The sequence below is a fragment of the Lithobates pipiens genome, unplaced genomic scaffold (assembly GCF_037356315.1).
Source record: "Lithobates pipiens isolate NorthernLeopardFrog02 unplaced genomic scaffold, aLitPip1_a1.2 Scaffold_23, whole genome shotgun sequence".
NCBI lineage: Eukaryota > Metazoa > Chordata > Amphibia > Anura > Ranidae > Lithobates > Lithobates pipiens.
Genome location: NW_027507785.1, coordinates 197,459,244 through 197,481,248, shown reverse-complemented (window position 1 = coordinate 197,481,248; position 22,005 = coordinate 197,459,244). Strand labels below are relative to the sequence as shown.

General features: G+C 39.5%; 1 protein-coding gene across 7 annotated transcripts in view; it reads left to right on the top strand.

Moving 5' to 3' along the window:
- The first annotated feature begins 2,505 nt into the window (after positions 1-2,505).
- The window catches only part of PTPRC (protein tyrosine phosphatase receptor type C), a 272,629-nt gene continuing 253,129 nt past the window's right edge, over positions 2,506-22,005 (top strand). For 5 of the 7 annotated variants that reach the window (XM_077452739.1, XM_077452738.1, XM_077452737.1 and 2 more), the window contains exons 1-2: positions 2,507-2,594; positions 2,682-2,780. In XM_077452739.1, the coding sequence (XP_077308865.1) occupies positions 2,714-2,780 (67 nt within the window). In that variant the 5' untranslated portion in view covers positions 2,507-2,594; positions 2,682-2,713. Of the gene's footprint in view, positions 2,595-2,681; positions 2,781-22,005 lie in introns of all 7 variants that reach the window. The other 2 variants (XM_077452733.1, XM_077452732.1) reach the window with 1 other exon arrangement.

Genomic DNA, 22,005 nt, shown 5'->3' with positions numbered 1-22,005 from the left:
GGGACAGTTCTAAGCACCAGAAACATGCGTCCCTTCACAGGCATACTATAGACAACCCCCCCCCCCCCCCCCCCCTACGAAATTTAAAGGAATATTACACTTTTATCTTTTATTGTTTCACTTTAATCATTATTAAAATCACTGCTCCTGAAAAAACATCCGTTTTTAAAACTTTTTTTGCATTGATACATGTCCCCTGGGGCCGGACCCGGGTCCCCAAACACTTTTTAGGACAGTAACTTGCAAATTAGTCTTTAAAATTAGCACTTTAGATTTTGAACGTTGGAGTCCCATAGACTTTAATAGGGGTTCTAAAGTATGCTATATACTAGCTCCGTCGAATCTTCTTTATACATTCGACAGACACCATAAGCCTTCAAAGACAGATTCGACCGTAATTCATGTGGATTTTCGGACGAATGCAATTTTTGAACGAAAAACTAAATAAATAAAAACGAATTTCGGGAGTAACTAAATAAATTAAGTTTTCGGACGAAAACGAAATTCCGAAACGAAATATTTTACTCTGCACATGTCTAGAGGGAACATGTAACCCACTTTTTTAAAAAAAATTGAAAATGTTCTTGCTTGTATTGCAAAATACAGGCTGCATGCATTTTTGAAGGGTTGGCATTACCATGGTTGTTGCAGTTGTAGATGGTACCCCAGAGGCAACATTAGCAGGTGCAGGGGATGCTGTAGTGACAGTTTGAACCCAGTCTTTCAACTGACAATACTCGTCCTGAATATTCTTAATGGCTTGAGTCAAAGCAGTAATCAGATGGCATAAAATCTACAAAGGTGCATCATCTTTTTCAAACTCAGACATATCAAGGCCGAGTTGACAAGAAAGTTGCCCTTACACCTCTTGCCCTCTTCCCCCTGGGAATGATGACCGGGTGTAACAGGGAACAGCGTGGAATGGGTGCCTATTGAAGATCTGAGAAGGCAAGCTGGCAACAGACAAATGAAAAATCTCAGGTGCCTAGCCAGACGGGCAAAGCACAGCAACAACTGGACAACAGGAGTACAGAGTCAGGCACCAGGAGCGGAATCAGAGCCAAACCGAAGTCAGTAATAAGTGAGCAGAAGGGGTACCAGAACAGCAAGGTCAAGTCACAAGCCAGAGTCAGCAGATGGAGGTTCAGGAACAAGCAGGGTCAACAAGCCAGGTCAGGATACAGATGAACACAGGATCATTAGCAGTAGGAACTGATGACCACTCAGCAATGATCCTGAGTTGTAATGTACAAATGCTCATGTAGACGCTCGCAGGGTCCTAATCCTGTGCACAATACTATGGACCACTCTATGCACTTTGATTTGAGCATGGGCTTGAACATGGTTTTCCTTACTCCAGGATAGACTCCCAGTGTCCTGTCAATATATACACACTATATATTATTAATATATATGTATTTCACCTCAAAATTGTATGCATCTTATTATATCATTCCACTACTAGATAGTAATTCAAGGAAAAGTAAAATATGTAAGCCCTTAAAATGTAGCTTTCTATCATGTTCTAATTCACCATTATTCTTTGTTGCTAAAGCCAAACACGCCACCTTTTCTTTATTCCTTGTCTTGGAATCACAGGAGTGTCACTGAGATATACACTGAGTGGGAATCTCCCCTATGCATATAGGTTCTTATCATTTCCCACTATTTAAAACCAAAAATTGGCTAGATTTGGGGTTTAACAATGCAGATCTTTGAACTTTTCAATGTATGTGTTGTGAGTTCACTAGTGTAAAGCTCTACATTTTATTATGGTACCCCATAAACAAAAAGTAGCTGATAATAGTAATTTATGAAGAATTCAAGGGGTATTCAGGGGCATTAGGGTCTTAGAAGCACGTTAAGGAGGAATTCACATCAGCCCGATGCATGGCAAAACTGCCAGAATACCAGTAGGGGCCTAACCTTTTAAATACTGAAATAACAATGCTTTTGATCCTATGAAAGAAATTATACATCTTTTTTTCCACACTTCAGCTGACCTTCAAAACACAGGAAAAACTAGTGGTAGTTTGCTTTATATAGAATACGTTGAATCACATGATATTTATTCTGCTCTACTTTGAAAATGATACTGTTCGTCTAAGTTATCCTGTCAGAATGAAAGTCAATATTATGTTCACTGTAGGATAGTCTAGGAACACACAATATTTCAGTTGAAAAAGAGGGCTAATCTGAGTAGGGAGAAGTATAACATAGAAGAGCAGCCGATGATGCAGGCTTTAGCTGACCCTTGGGCTTTCTGAATAAAGGTACCCTAGTATACTGACTCCTGTCATACTGGCTCACTAACACTTGAACTCCCCAAAAATTACTTAGTAGTAGTAGGGATGCCAGCAAGATATGACTTAACTGCATTGCCTTTCTTGACTGTATTACGTTATTCTCTGTGTATATTCATGGTTCATAATTCTGCTAAGGAAATGACAACGCGGTTTGAAAAACCAACTTCCTGGAAGCTTTAAAGAAGTAGGTAGGACAAATTAAGCATTGCTCTCATAGTTTCATAGCATGGTATACAGACAGTTCTAAGTCACAGAGGAAGCTGCAAGAGGATAGATAAGAGTTGCACCGTATGTAAAAGCCTTACTTCTCTAATACCTATCTCCAACTTCTGCAGCATTGCTAACCTGATATCTACTGGTTTGTGTAAATTGTAGGCACAGACACACACGCTGGGGCTTGTATCAAAATGAATTGGTATATCAAGCTGCTAGTGATTGGATTTCTTCTATGGGACCAAAATAATGTCACCTCAGGTAAGAGATCTATTACTATAAGTATTAATATGTGAATGGTTGTATACAAGAGCTTAACTGGCTTTGTATCTTTATCTGATACATCATGTTATCTGAGGTTAAGTTTGCTTAGCATAGTTTGAAAACAGATCAGTGGTGACTATTGAGCTTGGTAGTGATGCCCACTATCATTCAAGTGTGCTGGAAAATGTTAAAAGAGGGGCAAATAGTTTTTAACTTACCATACCAAGTACTGAGTCATATTTTTAGTTAATAATTAGATAATGCTTGCTAGTAGGCTACAATAAGAACATTTCAAATTCAATTCAATTCATTATTATGTTCTTAAAAAACTTGAGGAGGATAATTCTATTCTAGGTGTTCTGGATAAAGGCTTAATATATATTACTAAATGCATATCCTTGGGTTTTGCAAGAAACGCATATTCTAACCACATAACTGCATAGATTAGCACATATTTCACATAGGAATACATTCATTATCTCATTGTATTTGGTGATCACTGATTACATTTACAGTAATATTGTATGACACTGACATATTTTTAAAATAGAGAAAGTACTGAACCAAATCTATGTGAATATATCATGTAGATAAAGAAACATAGTCAATATCCTGTTCCACTAAATGATAAGTAAAAAAAGAGTTTCAATGTTTGTTGATAACAAGTACAATTCGCTAGCACTCCCTCAGTAGATTTATGTGAGCTAACCTGCAGGTATTTTTACTTGTTTGCCTCTGTAGAGCAGCCTTTCTTGACTTTTTTTTAGCTCAAAGCAATGCCTAAAATAATTTCAGGTCTCAGGGAACCTTTACTAAAACCAGTTCATTGGGGTCAATGGGAAAAATGACCCTTATATTCATGGTCAATAAGAAGAATGCATCCCTTATAGTGGATGTCAGAATGCCACCCTTGCAGCCATCTAAAAGTTCATTGGTGGCATGCTGGCGGCTTTGTCAAGTGGCAGTGGCCCTGGAAATATGCAGACACCATCAAATGAAAAGTCAATCAGTCACCTCAAGGAATCCCTAAAAATCTCTGGAGGAACCCTGGGGTTTCACAGAACCTTGGTAGAAAATGGCTGCGGTGGAATGTTAACGTTAAACATAATTCAAAATGTAGTTAGTTTTTTTGCATGTTGTCTTAGCCTGGCATTTCTCTGACTAAAACTGTGTATAATAATACTCTTGTCCCTAGGAAGGCTGTTAAAACTTGAACCCACACTGCTCAATGGAAGATTTTAGGCAAAAACACCTATTCACTGCTATACACTAAACAAAATGACATACACCTAATCCTATTCTCTACATTTTCACCAATTGGGTTAAATTGAACTATATATTTGTGTCTCCAGCGTTGCTTTGTTCATATTTATTTACTTACCAGCTTTCAATTAAAACTCTCTTCCAATTTTGCACACAAAGCCAACAGTCCACAAAAATGCATATAGTTGTTGTTAATAAACATAGATCCAGGTTTAATAACATGAAGGTGCTCTTAGACATCTACTGGTCTCACAAACAGTTAATTAAAATGAATTGAAATTTAATATAAATGTAAGTTAAAAAAATTTTTAATTAAATTAAAACACTTGTAAATGAATATAGGTCCATAGTAGGCAAAAACATTTTAACACATTTGTTTAAGTACGGTAATACATTTAAAAATGTGCATCAAACAGAATTTAGAAACTGACAAACTCATTTATTTCCCTTTTTGTATGTAAGTAAACACACGCCTACAATTATATACATTAACATTTTATTCATGGCTTATTTTAGAAAAAGCACACACCCTTGATATCTACTGTAGATGATTTCCTAAGGTTCTGGCAGATTTCAGAGTTTTGTCTATTGACCTAGTTTCAATTGAATTAGTTCAATTTAACAGCTTCCCAATAGAATGTCTATTTTCAGATGTTTATATTCAATTATTTCTTTGTAATTATGGTATTTTAGTTTGCTAATACATTATAGAGGTGCATTGTATTACAAAAGATATGATAGTATTGTAGGATCTTTCTGATCCCTTAACGATTATTCTTGTATACTTTCTTAGCTAAGTGGTCCTAAATATTAATTTAACAATTTGTCAGCCTTGATACCAAAATTCAAACAATATATTTAGTTTTAGGTAGGTGTACAATCCCTTTTTCACAACTATAGTTTATAATAAGCTGTAAACAGTTTTGAGAGCGGGAAAAGCATTGGCATCTATTGAAGTTTTGGGTTTGAGATTTAAGATCAGGGTCCTAGATATGTGTACGCAATGTTTTGTGATAGCAAAATTCAAGCTTTTCATGCATGTTTAGATGGCATGGGAAATATGGCGTTGTAATATTTTGGGTTTATTGTTGGTAAATTAAATGTTTTACACTAAATGCAGGTTTCATACTTTTTGTTACCTGTTACTGTTTTCTGATGAAATATACGATTTATGCAGTGGAAATTCAAAGATAAGGATTGCCAAAGATAGATAAATATGCTTTTTGCATATGGCCTAACATAGAACCTCTGAATTTAAGTGTTCAGCCATGCCATCAATTTGATGCCCTTTTGGCAGCTACATTCTCTTACAATGGTCTAAAATGCATACAATCTAATGATATAATTTACTGATAGTCCTGACTTGTATATAGTACTTTATGGAAAATCATACATTTTATCATCTCAAACTAATTGTGTTTAGACACATTTGGAAAAAAGTTAGCCTGCTGAAGGCAGCATGTTTCCTAATGTGCCCACATTAATTGCTGCTCCTACCTTTGACCCACTATTGCATGACATTGATGACCTACACTGCTTATTGTTTCATGATAATTAGTGTTGATGACCACCAATAAGAAAGGGGTTCACAAAGACGAGAAGCAGGTAGCAGTGCCTAAAAGAAGAAGCTAGCGATTTATATAAAAATCCTGTTTTCTGCACTATGCTGTTTATATTATGTATATATAGGGAATTGTTTCTATTTCAACAAATGGCTGTATCAGTTTACATTTTTAGGCTTTCTTTCTTCTAATTTCATCTTGTCAGCAAGCCAGTTGTTTTTTAACAGAAAACAACTCTTGCAGTTACAGGGAACAGACAGATGATTTAACAACAGCAGGGGTGCTTAAATGATCATTTTTTATTTAGTTATGCAAAACCTGTTGATGTAACTGATTATAAAGCATTAGCTGAAGTATGACTTTGATTTCTTAGTGTATTTAAATCTGCTAGTAGTTCTAACACTCTGCTTCCCCAAGACTGACAATGCTGTTGTTCAGATCTGCCCCCCGTGCTCGTTAATCCAGAGTGGCGGCACTCTAATACAGGAGGCGTGTTACTGTTCAGATCACCAGGGGAAAACACAGGAGAAATAAAGCCTAAAAAAATAAAACTAATACAGCCATTATATTTAATGATTGGTAATCTGTAATATATTACATTTGTGGTTTTGGGTTTAATGCCACTTTTACGTAAAGGTCTGTTGCTCGACATTTACTGATTTTTCTTAGAGCGGAACTCCTGGCAGAAAAAAAGCTATCAATAAATGTAGCTATATTCATAAAAAAAAAACTCCAACTTTTAACCCTTTCCCTGCCAGGTCCGTATGTTGTACGGACCTGACAGCGAGGGGTTTCACACACAATCCTGGTGAAAGCATTGCTCACACACAACCCCCATGCCACTGCGCCCTGCCATGCTTTCCAGGCTCCACTTGCCCATCTGCTGGCCCGAGAGGGACATGGTGAGTGCAGACGCCTGGAGGGGAAGGAGAAGAGCGGACACACGTCCACTGTCCTCCCCTTCTTGTTGTGACCTGTAAAGCGACGTCTATGACATCACTTAGCATAGCCGTTCTGCATTGCAAAACAGTCAGTGGAGCCCAAAGGAGACATGCATGGTGTTTTAAACCCTGCATGCCCCACTAAAGAGAATCTTTCATCTAAAAAACCTCACTATGTAATGAAAAAAAAACGTACGTAAAAAACATTTTTTTTTGCAAAAAAATAAAGTTACGCCCAAGCACATAAAATCCCTCTCCCAAAAATTTTTGAGGCCTCCCCCACATATACGCACGTATGAACGTAAATGCATGTGACGGGCGTGCCTACACATGAAAATGTTGATTACAATACACATGTTACATATGAGCTCTCACTCAGAGTGAGAGCAATAATTCTAGCACAAGACTTCCTCCGTAACACTAAACTGATAACTCCTGGGTGCTTTTGAAACCTCGCCTATAGAAAATATAGGGTACTGAAGTTTGTCGCCATTTCATGGGCACACACAAATTTAAGCTTTGACATTTTGGTATCTATTTACTCAGTGCAACCTCATCTTTTACATTTTACCAAAAATGTGGGTAGTTTATTGCGTTTGTTTGCCCTAAAATGCACTTTAGTGCGAATTTTACTGAAATTTTGCGGTAATAACGCGCGACCTAAAAAATTGGAGCTACCACAATTTTTTTCTTAAGGCTCGGTTCACACAGTACGCGGCACGACTTGCAGCGCCGCGACCTGCCGCGACCTCAGCGGCGACTTGCAAGACGACTTCTGTATAGAAGTCAATGCAAGTCGCCCGAAGTCGCCGCAAAAGTAGTACAGGAACCTTTTTTCTGAGTCGGAGCGACTCGAGTCGCTCCTATTAGAACGGTTCCGTAGTACAGAATGGGGGCGACTTGTCAGGCGGCGAAGTCGCCTGGACAAGTCGCCCCTGTGTGAACCGAGCCTTAGGGTGTCTGCTTTCAGAAAATATATCATGTTTGTGTAATCTTCAGGCTTAAAATAATTTTTTTAAACACGTATGTAAAAAAATGCAAAAAAAGCTCTGGCAGCAAAAAGGTTAAATCCAACTAATATAACTACCCAAATTTAATTTGGTATCAGCGTCTTGAAATTTCCTGTACAGCAGATCTCAGGCAGGGTAGGTAAAAGCACCTCAAGGAGCCAGTCAGGTGTGCTGCAGTGCTTATGTGTTAACATGCTGCCAGAAATGGAGAGAAAAGTGACAAGAGATGAGCATATCAGTCTGCAGGTTCTCCTTCACTGTACAATCACAGGCTGGGGTAGGGATGAGACTTTGTATTACATGACTGCAGTTGAGAAAAGTCAGGTTTTCAGGCCGGCTATACTGTGTAGCAGAGATCAGTATAAATCTTAAATGTGGATGAACAGAAATACAGACCTTTTTGGAGGTAAAATTCCTCTCATATTGTATATGCATTTTATATGTATAGTTAACTTTTTGCCTAGAGTTTAACGTTAAAACTGAATCCTAGGAGTATAGCCTGATCCGGTGATCTGCGGGCATCTCCTGCCTGTGGAGGAGCAGTAATACACTCATGAGGTCCTCCCACTGTTCACCCCAGTTCAGTGCAAAGCTATAGCACTTAATTGGTCCCGAGTGCTCCCATCCCCCCGCTGTACAGAGGCTTACAGAAGACTGGTGTCAACACACGTACTTATACTAGTTCTTATTGTAGTTCTATCCATACTTTACTAAATATATATATTTTTCAATATATAACTGGGATAAATTGTGCCTTTCTGACATTTAAGTGGATCTAAAGTTAAAGTGATTGTAAAGGTTCAATTATTATTTTTTTTTTTTAAATAACAAACATATAGCTCCCAACTGTCCCTGATTTCAAAGGGACTGTCCCTGATTTCAAAGGGACTGTCCCTGATTTCGAGGGACTGTCCCTCACTTGGAGCAATGTCCCTCTGTCCCTCTCCCCCCCTCATTTGTCCCTCATTTTGGTCTGATCTATATAATTGTGTATAAAATGCACTTTTTATCTTTCAAAAAGTGTTTCCCTGTGCTAAACCTTTCATCCAATTTCTAAATTGCTGCATTTGTGAATTTTAAAAGCCAATATAAAGGAATATTAGTGGTAAAAAAAAAAGCCCTTGTGAATTTATTGAACTTTTTCCTGTTAATTCTCCTTTAAGGGTGTGTGACAGGGGTGTGTCCTATGCCTACATTAGTTTGCTAGTAGGTGTCCTTCATTCCCATTTCAAAATGTTGGGAGGTATGACAAACATGCCCTATTTACTTACTCTGGACAATGGTTTTGCACATAGCAGCCTCAAGTCCCCACCGGCAGTCCTGCCCCCCCCCCCCCCCCCCCGCTGAGTGCCCCCAGAGCAAGCTGCTCGCTCTGGGGGCACTTGTGTGTGGGCTCACTCCTGAGCTACCTCTGTGTGTCTATGAGAAACTAAGAGTGCGTCTCGGCTCTGCCTCCTGCACCCTCCTCACTGGCTGTGATTGACAGCAGAGGGAGTCAATGGCTCCTGCTCCTGTGTTTCAGCCAATGAGGAGGCAGAGACCCAGGAGAGCTTCTGCTCTCATGCACATTGATGGACCAGGATTGGGCTCAGGTGAGTATAAGGGGGGTTATGCAGGAAGCTGCACACTGAATGTTTTTTATCTTCATGCATAGAATGCATGAAGGTAAAAAACAGTCAGTCTTTAGATGCACTTTAAATGTTAATTTAAGCATTCTTTGCATTATGGCAAAACACTCCTCACTACCCATGCTACCTGCCCATCCCTAAAAATGTACCTCGCTCCTGTCACCGTTCCAGCTCTGTCCCAGCTGCAGCATCACTCCTCACCCTTCCTGGTCTCACAGGAGACACTGAGAGCAATAGGAGCCATAGGTTTCTGCTCCTGTCAGTCAAACTCCTGTGATGAGAGCTTACCAGTGCAACAGCGCTGTATGTTTCTATGAACCCAGCTTGCTAAGGAGGCATCCAGAGGAAGGAGAAGTAGACAACGCTGGCAGGGGGCAGCCAGTGAGGAGGTTAAGGACCACTCTGTGCAATACTGTTGTACAGAGCAGGTAAGTATCACATCTTTTTATTTTAATTTAAAAAAATACCTTTACTATAACTTTAAGTTTTAATATGTCTACTTGGTAAAATTAAATATTAAACTAATTTTCCATCTACAATATATGTGGTAAAGGTTACATTCATTATATGTCAGAAAGGAAGTGGCAGCTTGGTGTGAATGATGTTTTATTTTTGAGCAATCTGCAAGTTTGCTGAATGCAAGTGAAAAATCCCCACACCCTTGATGTTGAGCAAGTTTCTTTATTTCATATAGTGTAAATGTACAGTACATGCCAGTCAAAATTAAATTACACAAAATAAAAAAAATTCACCCCGGGCTTTTATTACAACCATAGTACAGTGTGTCAGTTTAAACATCACTGAGAATCACCTTGTGGCTGGTAATCAGTGATAAGTCAATCAGCAGACCAGGTAATTCTAGTCCTACCCATTGTAAACCTCTCATTATTCCATGCACATAGAGAGCATTGCAAATAATCGTGTGACCAGGAATATTTCAGGGCAAAAAAATAAATAAAAAATCCACATGTTTTGTCTCTTAAAAAAAGCTGCAAGTACAGAAAAATACCAGTTGATACTGCCAGAAATTCAGTGATCTTGTAATTATGCATGCTATGGCGAAGTGTGGGTGTGGTAAAATTGCGCTTAAGAGTGTAAGGGGTTTAAACTTGAGCTAACACACAGGGTGCAGAAGTCAGAAGTATCTACAGTAATATGCATATTACAGGGGGCCTGATCAGGGAACATACATGGTGCAGGGGTGTGAGTTAGGTAACGTATATAGTACAAGGGTCCATATTGGGTAAGGTACATAGTACAGGGACTGGAGTGGGTAACTTACATAGTGCAAGGGTCTAGGGGTAGCATACATCATGCAGGAGTCTGGGGTGGGTAACATAGGGAGTGGAGGGATCTGAGGTGGGTAACATACATCATGCAGGAGTCTGGGGTGGGTAACATTGAGAGTGGAGGGATCTGAGGTGGGTAACATACAGAGTACAGGGGTACAGGGTGGGTAACATAGAGAGTGGAGGGATCTGAGGTGGGTAGCATACATAGGGCAGGAGTCTGGGGTGGGTAACATAGAGAGTGGAGGGATCTGAGGTGGCTGCCATACAGAGTACAGGGGTATAGGGTGGGTAACATAGAGAGTGGAGGGATCTGAGGTTGGTAACATACATAGTGCAGGGGTCAGGTGTCATGGTACATCAAATGAATGACCTCTAATCTCACTCCTCATCTGGCACTGTACCCTAAGATTGGCCCCAGGGAAAAATCTGTAGACAAGATTTGAAAAACTCTATATCTGTGGAGAACTCTGTGCAGTCCTCACCACTATGAGTTCTCTTTGTTTCCAGCTGCTTGTGGTAAGCCACACTATGCCCACCTCGGTTTCTTGCTGTACTTCCTCACTCCAGTGACCTAGGCCTTTTCCCACCCCACTCTGATCCCCTCCTCCCAGTACCAGGCAGCCTGGTCATCAATGGTAAGGAGCGCTGTTACACATGCACTTTAATAGTCACTGCTGGAGTTCACAGTAGAAGTGACACTTTCTAGCCACTTCTGCTGCAAACACCAGCACTCACTGTTGTTTATAATATCCTCTGCCATTTCACTCAACCATTGTGTGGCCCCCGAAATACATTGGCTGCCTTTTGCCCTGCTTGTTGTAACCAGATAAATAATTAAAACTTTGGACTCCTAAAGATTTCTCTTTTCTCTTTGACCTATCATGTCGCATAAACAAGACCGGACTTTCCGGAAAACTAGGTCCGACAGTCTTCCGAACGAACAGACTTGGCCACACACGAACGGACTAAGTCCGTTTCGAAAGTCCGTTCATTTTGAACTTGATGACGTAAGACAGGGCTAAAAATGGAAGTTCAATAGCCAGTAGCCAATAGCTTCCCTTGCGTCGTATTTGGTCCGTCAGACCAGCATACAGACGAACGGTTTCCCCGATATAAATTGAGTCAGTTGGACAGATTTGAAACATGTTCTATTTATAGGTCCGTCTGATTTTTTAAATGATAAACGATCGGATTAGCCCACACACGATGGGAATGTCCGACGGACTGATTCCGTCAGATCTAGTCTGCTGGAAAGTCCGGTTGTGTGTATGCGGCATCACACTTGGATTTCTTGATTCAAGTAAATATCCTTCTCTTTGGAGTGATTTACTGAACAAAGGCTAAATGGGCTCAAGTAATGATTTTGTCTGTATTTTGATACTACCTAATAGCATTGGCATGTAAAGGCATCTGTCTTCTCAAAAGTATGGCTGCTTTATTAAGGCCCCGTTCACACCTGAACATATTGGAATTGCGGGCAGAATTGTGTGACTCTGCCTTCGATTTCAGAATCACAGCAAAACATGCAATACATTTGGAGTGCCATTATTTCTTCTGTGATAAAACAAATGTACCTACCTAGCTCAGTGGCAAAATTTGGTATGTGAGCTTTTTTGGTGTGTTTTTGGAGCAAAGGGAGGCCTATTCAAAATGAATAGTGCCACTCCAAAAACACGCCACAAAAACAACTAAAAAAAGCAATGCAGTGTCCCTAGTTGTCGCTCAGATCTGAATGGGGCCTAAGAGTGCTTTTGTATTTTTCCTTGTGCTTTTAATCAAGTATCTAGTGTGAACAGATTATTGCATCAAGATTAGTTTTCTCTACCAGTTATCAGATTATTTTTTCTGATTTTAGCTTCAACAATTGTGCTACATATTTGAACATTGGTAACCCAATATGGAACCTATGAAAATACCGTGGACATATTGATTTTTTGAGGTTATACATAATTATTGCTGAATTTATAGGTTTTAAATAATATACAGCTTATATATTTATATATATATATATATATATATATATATATACCGTATTTTTCGGACTATAAGGCGCACGTAAAAGCCTAAATTTTCTCCCAAAAACGACCGTGCGCCTTATAGTCCGGTGCGCCTTATATATGACCTGTTGACATCGCTGGAGTTCTTTGTTAACAGTATCTGTCATCTTGACGTAAACCTTCGGACTATAAGGCGCACGTAAAAGCCTAAATTTTCTCACAAAATCGACCGTGCGCCTTATAGTCCGATGCGCCTTATATATATGGAAATATCCATTTTATCAGCCGGTCGTTGCTAGTGCGCCTTATAATCCGGTGCGCCTTATAGTCCGATGTGCCTTATATATGGAAATATCCATTTTATCAGCCGGTCGTTGCTAGTGCGCCTTATAATCCGGTGCGCCTTATAGTCCGAAAAATACGGTATATATATATATATATATATATATGAGCTATGAGGTGAGCTGTAATATTTTCCATAGATGAGCAAGCCTATCTTTCATTCAAACTGCATACTTTTGCTTACTTCTGTTCTGTAAATACTGAGATAGGCCATTGCACTGACTTTCATTAAATAGATTGCCATGTGGGGAAAAGTAATCAATCTTTTAGTATCCTTGACAAGTATCTTACCAAAGATGGTAACAAACCTAAGGCCCCTTTCAGACCTGCCGATCCGTATTTAGCCATCTGCTTGCTCAGCGGGAATCTCTCTGTTGTTCCCCGCTAAGCCGGCGGATGACAAGTCCGTCTCTGCACGCTGTGCAGGGATGGACCTGTCAGAGAGACCACTCTCCTCTATGGGGGGATCGGATGATTACGGACCGCCTGTCCGTTTTCATCCGATCCATCAGACGGATGGAAAACAGGACATCCATCCGTCTGGATTTGGCCGAGTGGATCGGATCGGGGAGTACAAAGCCCAAAATATGCAGTTGGGTTCATTTTACATGCAAGCATAGACATGCACAGGGGTGTGCGAGGTGTGTCTAATTCCCTGATTCCCCCTACTGCCCAGACTTCCTCCCGCGTTTCTCCCCCCCCCCCCCCCCCCCCCCCGTTCCATAGTGCTGCTAGCTTCCCTCCTCTCCTCTTTCCTCTGATACTGCGGGGGATGTTTTAGGATGAAGAATGGGGGGAGAGGCTAGTAAATATGTAATTTACTGGCCCCTTCCTCTTCTCAATGAACACAGTGAACACACTCACTCACTGCGTTCATCTATAACTGAATCATAGTAAACTGTTTTTGCCATGCTTCAGTTTGTGAATGAACAGGAAGCCGCTTAACACAGAACACTTCCCATTCATTCACTATCCAGTGCAGCTGAGGCTGCAGGGAAAGGCATGTGTGTTTGAGTTTTTGGGTGCACACCCTAATGCAATAGGCTGCGCATACCTATGCATGCAAGGGTTTAATGCTTAATTCTACAAGATGAGGATTAAGGGGTAATACTCTTCTTTTCCTTTCTCTGTCAGAATTCCTTCATTTGTGTGACAGATCCGCCCACAGCCTCCTCTATAAGGTGCCCTGGGGCATGGGCCCAATAATGTCATCAAGTACAATGCAGTGCCAATAGTTTTGCCTTGTATGTGAGCACAGCGGGAGACCACCCACAAGCCAGAGCATAGGAAAGCCTGCCAGTAAGCATTACACCTTATCTCTCCTCCCGTTAGGTCAATGAGTAGGAATATAGGGGGGCATTGCAAGGGTGTTTTTTTTGTAATTTCTAGAGTTGGGCTTTAAAATAAATATAGATCCAAACTGAATTACATTTATTTGGCTAAAGTACCCTGTTTATGCTGAACGGTTGCAATTAAATGAAGTAATTCTTACATTTTTCATCTTGCGCTGTTGGTCTCCTGCAGACTCTTAGCATAAGGTGACCAGATTTTTAAAATGAAATCCGGGACATATTTTTTTTTTTACTAGTAATGACGGCAATCAGCGACTCTCTGCCTGTCACTGCCGCGGCCCGCCTCACAGCCTGTGAAGGCTTACTCTTTGGGCTACTACTGGGTTAGGAGCGGAGGAAGATCATTCCGCCAGCGAAGGCAAGGAGATAAGCAGGTAGGCAGGTGGCTGGGACTTAAGCCAAGGCAGTAGAACATGGACCCGATACAGAAAAAAAAAAAATTCCCTTTGCTCCGACCAGCACAGGATCATCAGAAAGGGGCACAGATAATGGGAAAAAACACATCCCCCTAAGCTAGTAGGAGCGGTGGAGCGGGGGTGTGTAATTGAGAATTTTTATTTAATTTTTTTTAGGTTTTTGAAATTGCCCCAGCCTCAGTTCAAATCCAATCCGGGGACAAACCCGGGGACAGACTTGGTCCGGGGACAGTGTCCTCAATCCAGGGACTGTCCCTGGATACCGGGGATTTCTGGTCATCTTAGCAGCGTCTTTTTGTCTATATGCATGCACTTCAGTGGCAGTTGGATGTCATTTCTCAGGGCAGGACTCCTGATGGTTCCAACAATGAACCATACCAGTGCAATGTACATTGGTAAGAACACTTGTAGTTTATGGCAGAAGCCCCTGTGAGAGCGTGACAATCCAAGTGAACTATTGGGGGACAGGGACAGAGTACTGACACCCAACAACAGGAAGAGCGTTAACAAGGATCTTAATGGCAGGATCACTACAATTTCTTTTAATAGTACAGATTTAACAAAAGGTACTGATATTAGCTTAAACTGTTATATTACAGTATATCTACTGTGTATATATATATATATATATATATATATATATATATATATATATATAGAGAGAGAGAGAGATCTATATCTATCTATCTATCTATCTATCTATATATCTATCTATCTATATATCTATATATATCTATATAGATATATATCTATATATATATCTTGTGTGAAGCATTTATATGTAAAACATTTAGAGAAATTGGATTTTCCTTTTACAAAACAGCATACTGTATCCATTGTCCATCATATTTACATAGGATATTTTTATATAAACATTTTATTATCCATGTAAACCACATTAGAAGCTTTGATTATGGCCCACTAATCTTGAAAACTATCCAGCTCTAGTGTTAGTGATAATATTGAGGACAGTGACTGAAGTACCTAACCCACTAGAACACGTCTTTGTCATTTCACTGCCTTTTTTCCATCTCTGCTGTCACTTAGAAAACTTTTTTCTTCTCCCTTCTTTATTTCCATCACACAGAATGATTGTCTCCTGTACCGTACGGACTGATAGATGTGACTGTGTTCTATTGATGTGGCACTGCCAGCATCAACTCCACTTTCAACGGTAAAAAGGGACTTTTATTTTAGGTTAAAAAGCCCCAGGCCTTTTACCTCTCAAATGTGATTTTCAAGCAGTACGACAGTTCTGAAACAAGGTGGCCTCTTCAATTTCATGCTTGCGTCTAAACATCTAAAAATCCATTTTGATAGTTAACCCCTGTTTTCCTAGAGATGGGTTAGAAACACATGAGAACCTCAAAATGGCTGCGTTTTGAATTCAGAGTTTACTGTCAGTGAAAGTTGGAGACATTTTAATCTCCTCTGTTTGCATGCATTCTGCTAGAAACTGTAGCATTGTGCACAAGCTACTAAAACAGTATCTTCTCTTTCTTTTTTTGTAACCTCCACTTCCTGTAACTACTCACTTAACATATTCTGCTGAAAATCTAGCACGCAACTTGTCTGTGAAGGTTCTCATTTATCCAGGTCGTGGTGTAGCTCGTAGTCATGAGTCACATTCAGTTGGACTTGTTCTGTAATAATAAATACATTTCATAGCTTATCCAAGCCACTTCTTCAGATCTAATGAGTGTCAGGAACATGCCCCTGCATTTATTGTATATCTACATAGGTAGCACAGACACCTAACTTTGATCACTATTGAATATCTCAAGGCACATGTTGATTTTCCAAAAACAAGATGGGAAGTGTAGAAGCTGTGAACCACACGGTCCTATGAATATGTCCAGTGGAGGCTACACTACACTGCCATTTTCGGGGTGAATAGGTACGGGTACAATGTACCCCATACACATTCACATGGAGGGTGGAGTCTGGGGGAGCTTCCAGGTTCTGATAAGCCCCCTGCCCAAAGACCCCCACAACTACTGCCCAGGGTTGTCGGGAAAAGGCCCTTGTCCCCACCAACATGGGAACAAGGTGCTTTGGCGCTTCCCCCCTGCCCCAAAGCACTCACCCCCCCATGTTGAGGGCATGTGGCCTGGTATGGTTCAGGGGGTGCTCGCTCGCCCCCCCCCCTTCCTGATCAGCCAGGCTGCACTGTTTTTCTTTTTTTTTTTGGCGTGGGTTTCCCCTCAAAATCCTTACCATACCAAATTGTCTAGTATGGTCTTGGGGGTGACCTCACTCTGTTTTATTTTTTTTTCATTTTGGGATGGGGTTCTGTTTCAAGATCTATACCAGCCTCAAAGGGCCTTGTATATATCGGGGGGGACGACACACCACACCGTTTTCATTTTATAATTTTGACATGAGGCTCCCCTTCAAGATCCTCAGAGTACAAGTTGCATGCCACAAGTTGAATCCGACTTGGATGCGACTTCAATTCAAATCAATGAGCTGAAAGTCAGATCAGTTAAGACGACTCTCATAGGGAACCATTGATTTTGACATGTCATGTGACTTGTGCTCTGTAGTAATTGTATTTAGGAGAGGGAAATAGAAGAGGCAAAGAAACGCTAGCATGACTAAACGCGCATTAACGCCAGTGCACAACGCTACTAAAGCACGCTTTTACAGCTGCTTTTTCCTGGCGTCGGCACTGGCTTTGCAGCTCGTTTTTTTCTAATACCCTGTGCGGCTGAGGACTAAATATCACAGTACTGCCATATAAATAGATGCTTTATGGAAACCTACAGAGAATTATATGAAATATTATTATAAAAATATGACAACGAAAGCAAATGTGCAGAAATCACAGTGAGAACAAATTTCAGAAAAATTTACAATTAAAAATGAATATTCGCTGATAACACAAGAAAGAGTTTACTTTTAAATTGTTAAACAGTTCCAACCAGTGTTATAAATGTTTTATTCTATTTCTTTTTTATTTTAAAATCTTATTACACATCTGCCCTAAAAAGGCCAAAGTGAATCAAAATAATGGGGAAATCATTATTTTGCCATGCTATTGACATCAGATGGAGTTCATATTTGAGGTTTATGTGTATTTTTAAGCCTAGCAGATATGCACTTTTCACACATGATAAAATAAAACATGGGTTCTCAGAAACCTTTCTCCATCTCCCGGAGATTGGTGGTTGTCATGGAGACACGTTCTCAGCGATAGTCTGAAACCTCCAGCTTTGGGGAAGTGAGAGACCGAACTGCAAATAATTTCCTCATAGAAGAAAAGCCTCACCCTTTACCTATATTATAGATAATGTGAAAAATGATAGATTTTTACTATATTTATTTGTCTTGAATATATGATAATCTTGACATGTTCTTGCTTGTTAAGGCATTCTGTTAGACATTGTTACATTAGTACATAGCAGACGTTTTATGATAATGTAAATATCCATCAATTATTTATTACAATATCAAAATTACAGTCTAAAGTAGCCTAAAATTATAGTCCAGGAATAATCTTTTTTTATACTTGTATTGGACCAACTTGATTATATCTTAAGCCTCATACGCATGATCGGACTTTGTACAAACTTTCCCTTGGATTTTTGTACAAAGGGCGTCGGCCGTGAACTTGTATTGCATACACACGGCAGGACTTTTTCAGCCAACTTTCACCAAATCACGTGGTTTTTCTGCTCTTTACCGCCACCTTTGGTCAACTTCTGTATTGTTGTCTGATCTTTTTCATTGGTTCTGAGCATGCATGTTTGTACTTTGTACAAAAGTCCTATGGTTTTCTGTACACACGATCAGACTTTGCTCCATCGGACTTTTGTTGCCGGAAAGTTTGTCCGTTCGCACAGCCAACAAAAGTCAAATGAAAACCGAAAAAAGTTTGTCTGATGGAGCATACACACGGTCGGATGTTGCCTTAAAACAGCTACTTTGCATGTTTGTTGTCAAAAAGTCTGATCGTGTGTCTGGCCCTTAATTCTCTATATCACAGCCAGAGGACTGCTGGGGATGCAGAAATTCACTGTAGTAGCCAGTGCACATACATTCAGCGCAGGTCTCTTCCAGGTGCTGTTTGAGGGACTTGCCTTCTATATACTGAACACGGGGGATTGCTCAATCAGAACTTCCGCCATTTAGAGTATGTCTTGTATTTTTTCTAATGAACAGGAGTTCTCTGATGGGACAAGGTGGTGTTTGTGACATCACCTGCCCCTCCTCCCTGCCTCATCCAATCAAAGAACACCTTGTACTTATTTTTAAAAATCATGATGTAATTTGAATGGTGGAAGTATTGTGTGAGGGACCCTCTGTGTTAAATATACGGAAGAGAAGTCCCTCAAACAGCATGTGGAAGAGAGCAGCACTGACTGTATGTTGCACAGACTACTACAGTGAATTTCTGCATCCCCAGCAGCCCTCTGGATGTGAGATATGAAGAATTACATGCAACTAAGCTGGACAAATGTAAACAAAAAAGAGATCATTTGTAGAGTTTAGCTTTAAAACATTTTGATATGATTGCATTAAAGCAGAGTTTCATCAATCACATCCAGTATTAATTTTGTCAACTAAAACTGACTAAAATATTTTAGTTGACTAACTTTATACCATTTTATTGGACTAAAATAAGTCCCAAACTAAAACAATTGAGATGACAAAAATACAACTAAAACTAAAATGGGACTAAAACTAAAGTGGCATTTTAGTCAAAACACTAATGCTGTCCCATGATCGGACATTCTGAAAACAAAATCCATGGGATTTTTTCCAACAGATGTTGGCTCAAACTTGTCTTGCATACACACAGTCACACAATGTTGTCGTAAATTCTGAACGTCAAGAACGCGGTGACGTGTCGAGAAAATTGAAGTTCAATAGCCAGTACAGCTCTTCTGCTTGATTCCGAGCATGAGTAGAACTTTGTGCGTCGGAATTGTGTACACACGATCGGAATTTCGGACAACTGATTTTGGTTTCGGAAAATTTGAGATCCAGATCTAAAATTTTGTGTGTCGGAAATTACAATGTAAAATGTCCATCGAACATTTTCCGTCGGAAAATCCGACCGTGTGTATAGGGCATTAGACTAAAACTGAATTGAAATTTGACGTAAAAATAAACACTGGTGTGTAGTGTATGTTTATACCTCAATACCATAAATAATTACATATTAGATTTTTCACTCCAGCAGTATATAATGAGTTTGGAAGTTGTAGAAAAATGCTTAAACAATGCATTACTATTTAAATACACCTATTAGATTTTAGATGACTAGTAGTTTTAGTACTAAAAATTATTTTAGTCGACTAAGATGTAGTGGAGATTTAGTCGCCTAAAAACATAAAACTAGAACTAAAACAATTGCAGGAGACTAAAATGTGACTAAAACTAAAATACGAGTTTAGTCCTAAGACTAAAACTTAATCGAAAGTTGCTGCCAAAATTAACACTGGTCACATCTACTTAGGAAAAGGTCTCCAAATTGAAGTTCCAGACCTCTCCAGTAACATAACAGATACTCAAATCTTGCAGCACTTACATTTGGGTTGATTTGATCTTTGAACAATGAACCTGACATTTGATATTACAGACGGAATTACCAGGTAATAGTAAAAAATAATTAAAAGCCAGAAAAAAAAAGAAGGAATGCAGGAACCTCATATAAGAACGGATAATCTGCAATATATTACATTTATTTTTGGGGTTTAATTATGCTTTAATGGTAAAAGTGAGAGAGAGGGACATTTAAGTGGGGTCCAGTTGATTCTTTTTTCAAAGTTAGGGCAGGTGCTGCTAAGCTTTTGTTTCCATTCAAGCCTATAGGGATGCAAAACCTGCTTGCAGCAGGTCACATACAAGTCAGACAAAGGTTGATGGCAGATCAAATGCATCTATCAATTAATTCTGAAAGCTTCTTAAACCGATATCAAACTGATGCTATCAACAAAAGTAAAAAACTATTACATTTGCATATTTATCACCTATTAAATTTTGCCTAGCGTTCTCCTTTAATAACGTGCTTGCACTACCCTACCAATTTGCCATGATAAATATTGGCCTATGAGCCTTTTCTATAAATCCAGTTAATACCAAGCAACCGCCAAGCGGAGGGAAATTCTGTCTTGCATATGATTTTTGCAGTGGAATTACACAGTAATCTGGCTCTTACTTGCCCTCCGTAAATATTTTACCAAGGAGATTTAGAGCTTTGTTTAATAGCACACATCAAAGTGCGGTAGTATGATAAAAATAACTTTGCTAGTCTTACTACAGTAAACTGCTACAAACTGGCTGCTGAGGGGATTCTATGGATTGCAGAACATCCTTTGCACTGCCTTATTACGGATGTCTGTATAGGGTAGAAACAGAGAACGATGTAGAGTCTTGGGCACCCATGGTAATATATATATATATATAGGACTCAATTCACAAAGCTAACGCAACAACGTAAGGATTTTTAATTTCACTAAAGTGAGTTATTTTCAGCTGAATCCAATGAGGTTTGAAAATTCTAGTCACATGGCTAAAGTAAAGATCCTTAGCGTTCTGTGAAAGCATTGTGAATTGAATTCATGATGACTGTGTAAACAATATTCTCAGATACCCTTATACTGGAAAAAAAAAAATCACCTCGGTTTACAATCTTATATTCGTTTGAAAACTCTCCAGTTATTGTTCAGAAAAGTCCTAATGTAAAAATGCTTGACTATTATTCAGTTTGTATCGATAATGAGAATGCACTGGAACTTCTGGTTCTATATGTTCTTTCTTAAAGTGGTTCTAAACTCTCCCTCACAACTTTGTCCCATGTAAATCAGTATAAAAAACCCAAATGAACACTGCTTGTAGATATCTCCTTACTTGCTTAGTATTGTTGTAATCCCTTTTGTTCTTTAGAATGACGTCACTGAGCATGCCCATATCTCCCAGGATTTATGGCACACTCTGTGTGCTTGCCTATGTATTATCAGGACTTCCTACGGCACAACACTGAAATCCCACAAGACTGCATAATCACTCAGAGCTGCCTTCTACACACCATGTGACCATGTGACATCACATGAAGTGGAAAAAAAGACATTGGACAGCATTACTGCAGTCTTATAAGCTGAAGTCAATAAGACTGACATAGGCAAACACTATATAATCGGCACCAGTAAATACTATGAAATAAAACAAGTCATCTATGAGCAGGGAAGCAGGGTTGAGAAGGAGGCTTGGTTAATAGTACAGGAAGTGCTCAATGTAAGGACGGAGATACACTCTACTGTAGACTCAGAAAACAATACTTAAGATGGCGCTGCCTTACCCCTGGAAACAAGTTTTTTTAAGTTTCTTTAAATAGTAAGTAATATGTGATTTGGGCTGGATTACAGTGGTTATAGTTTTATAATTACTCATTATAATGGACTAAATGAAAAG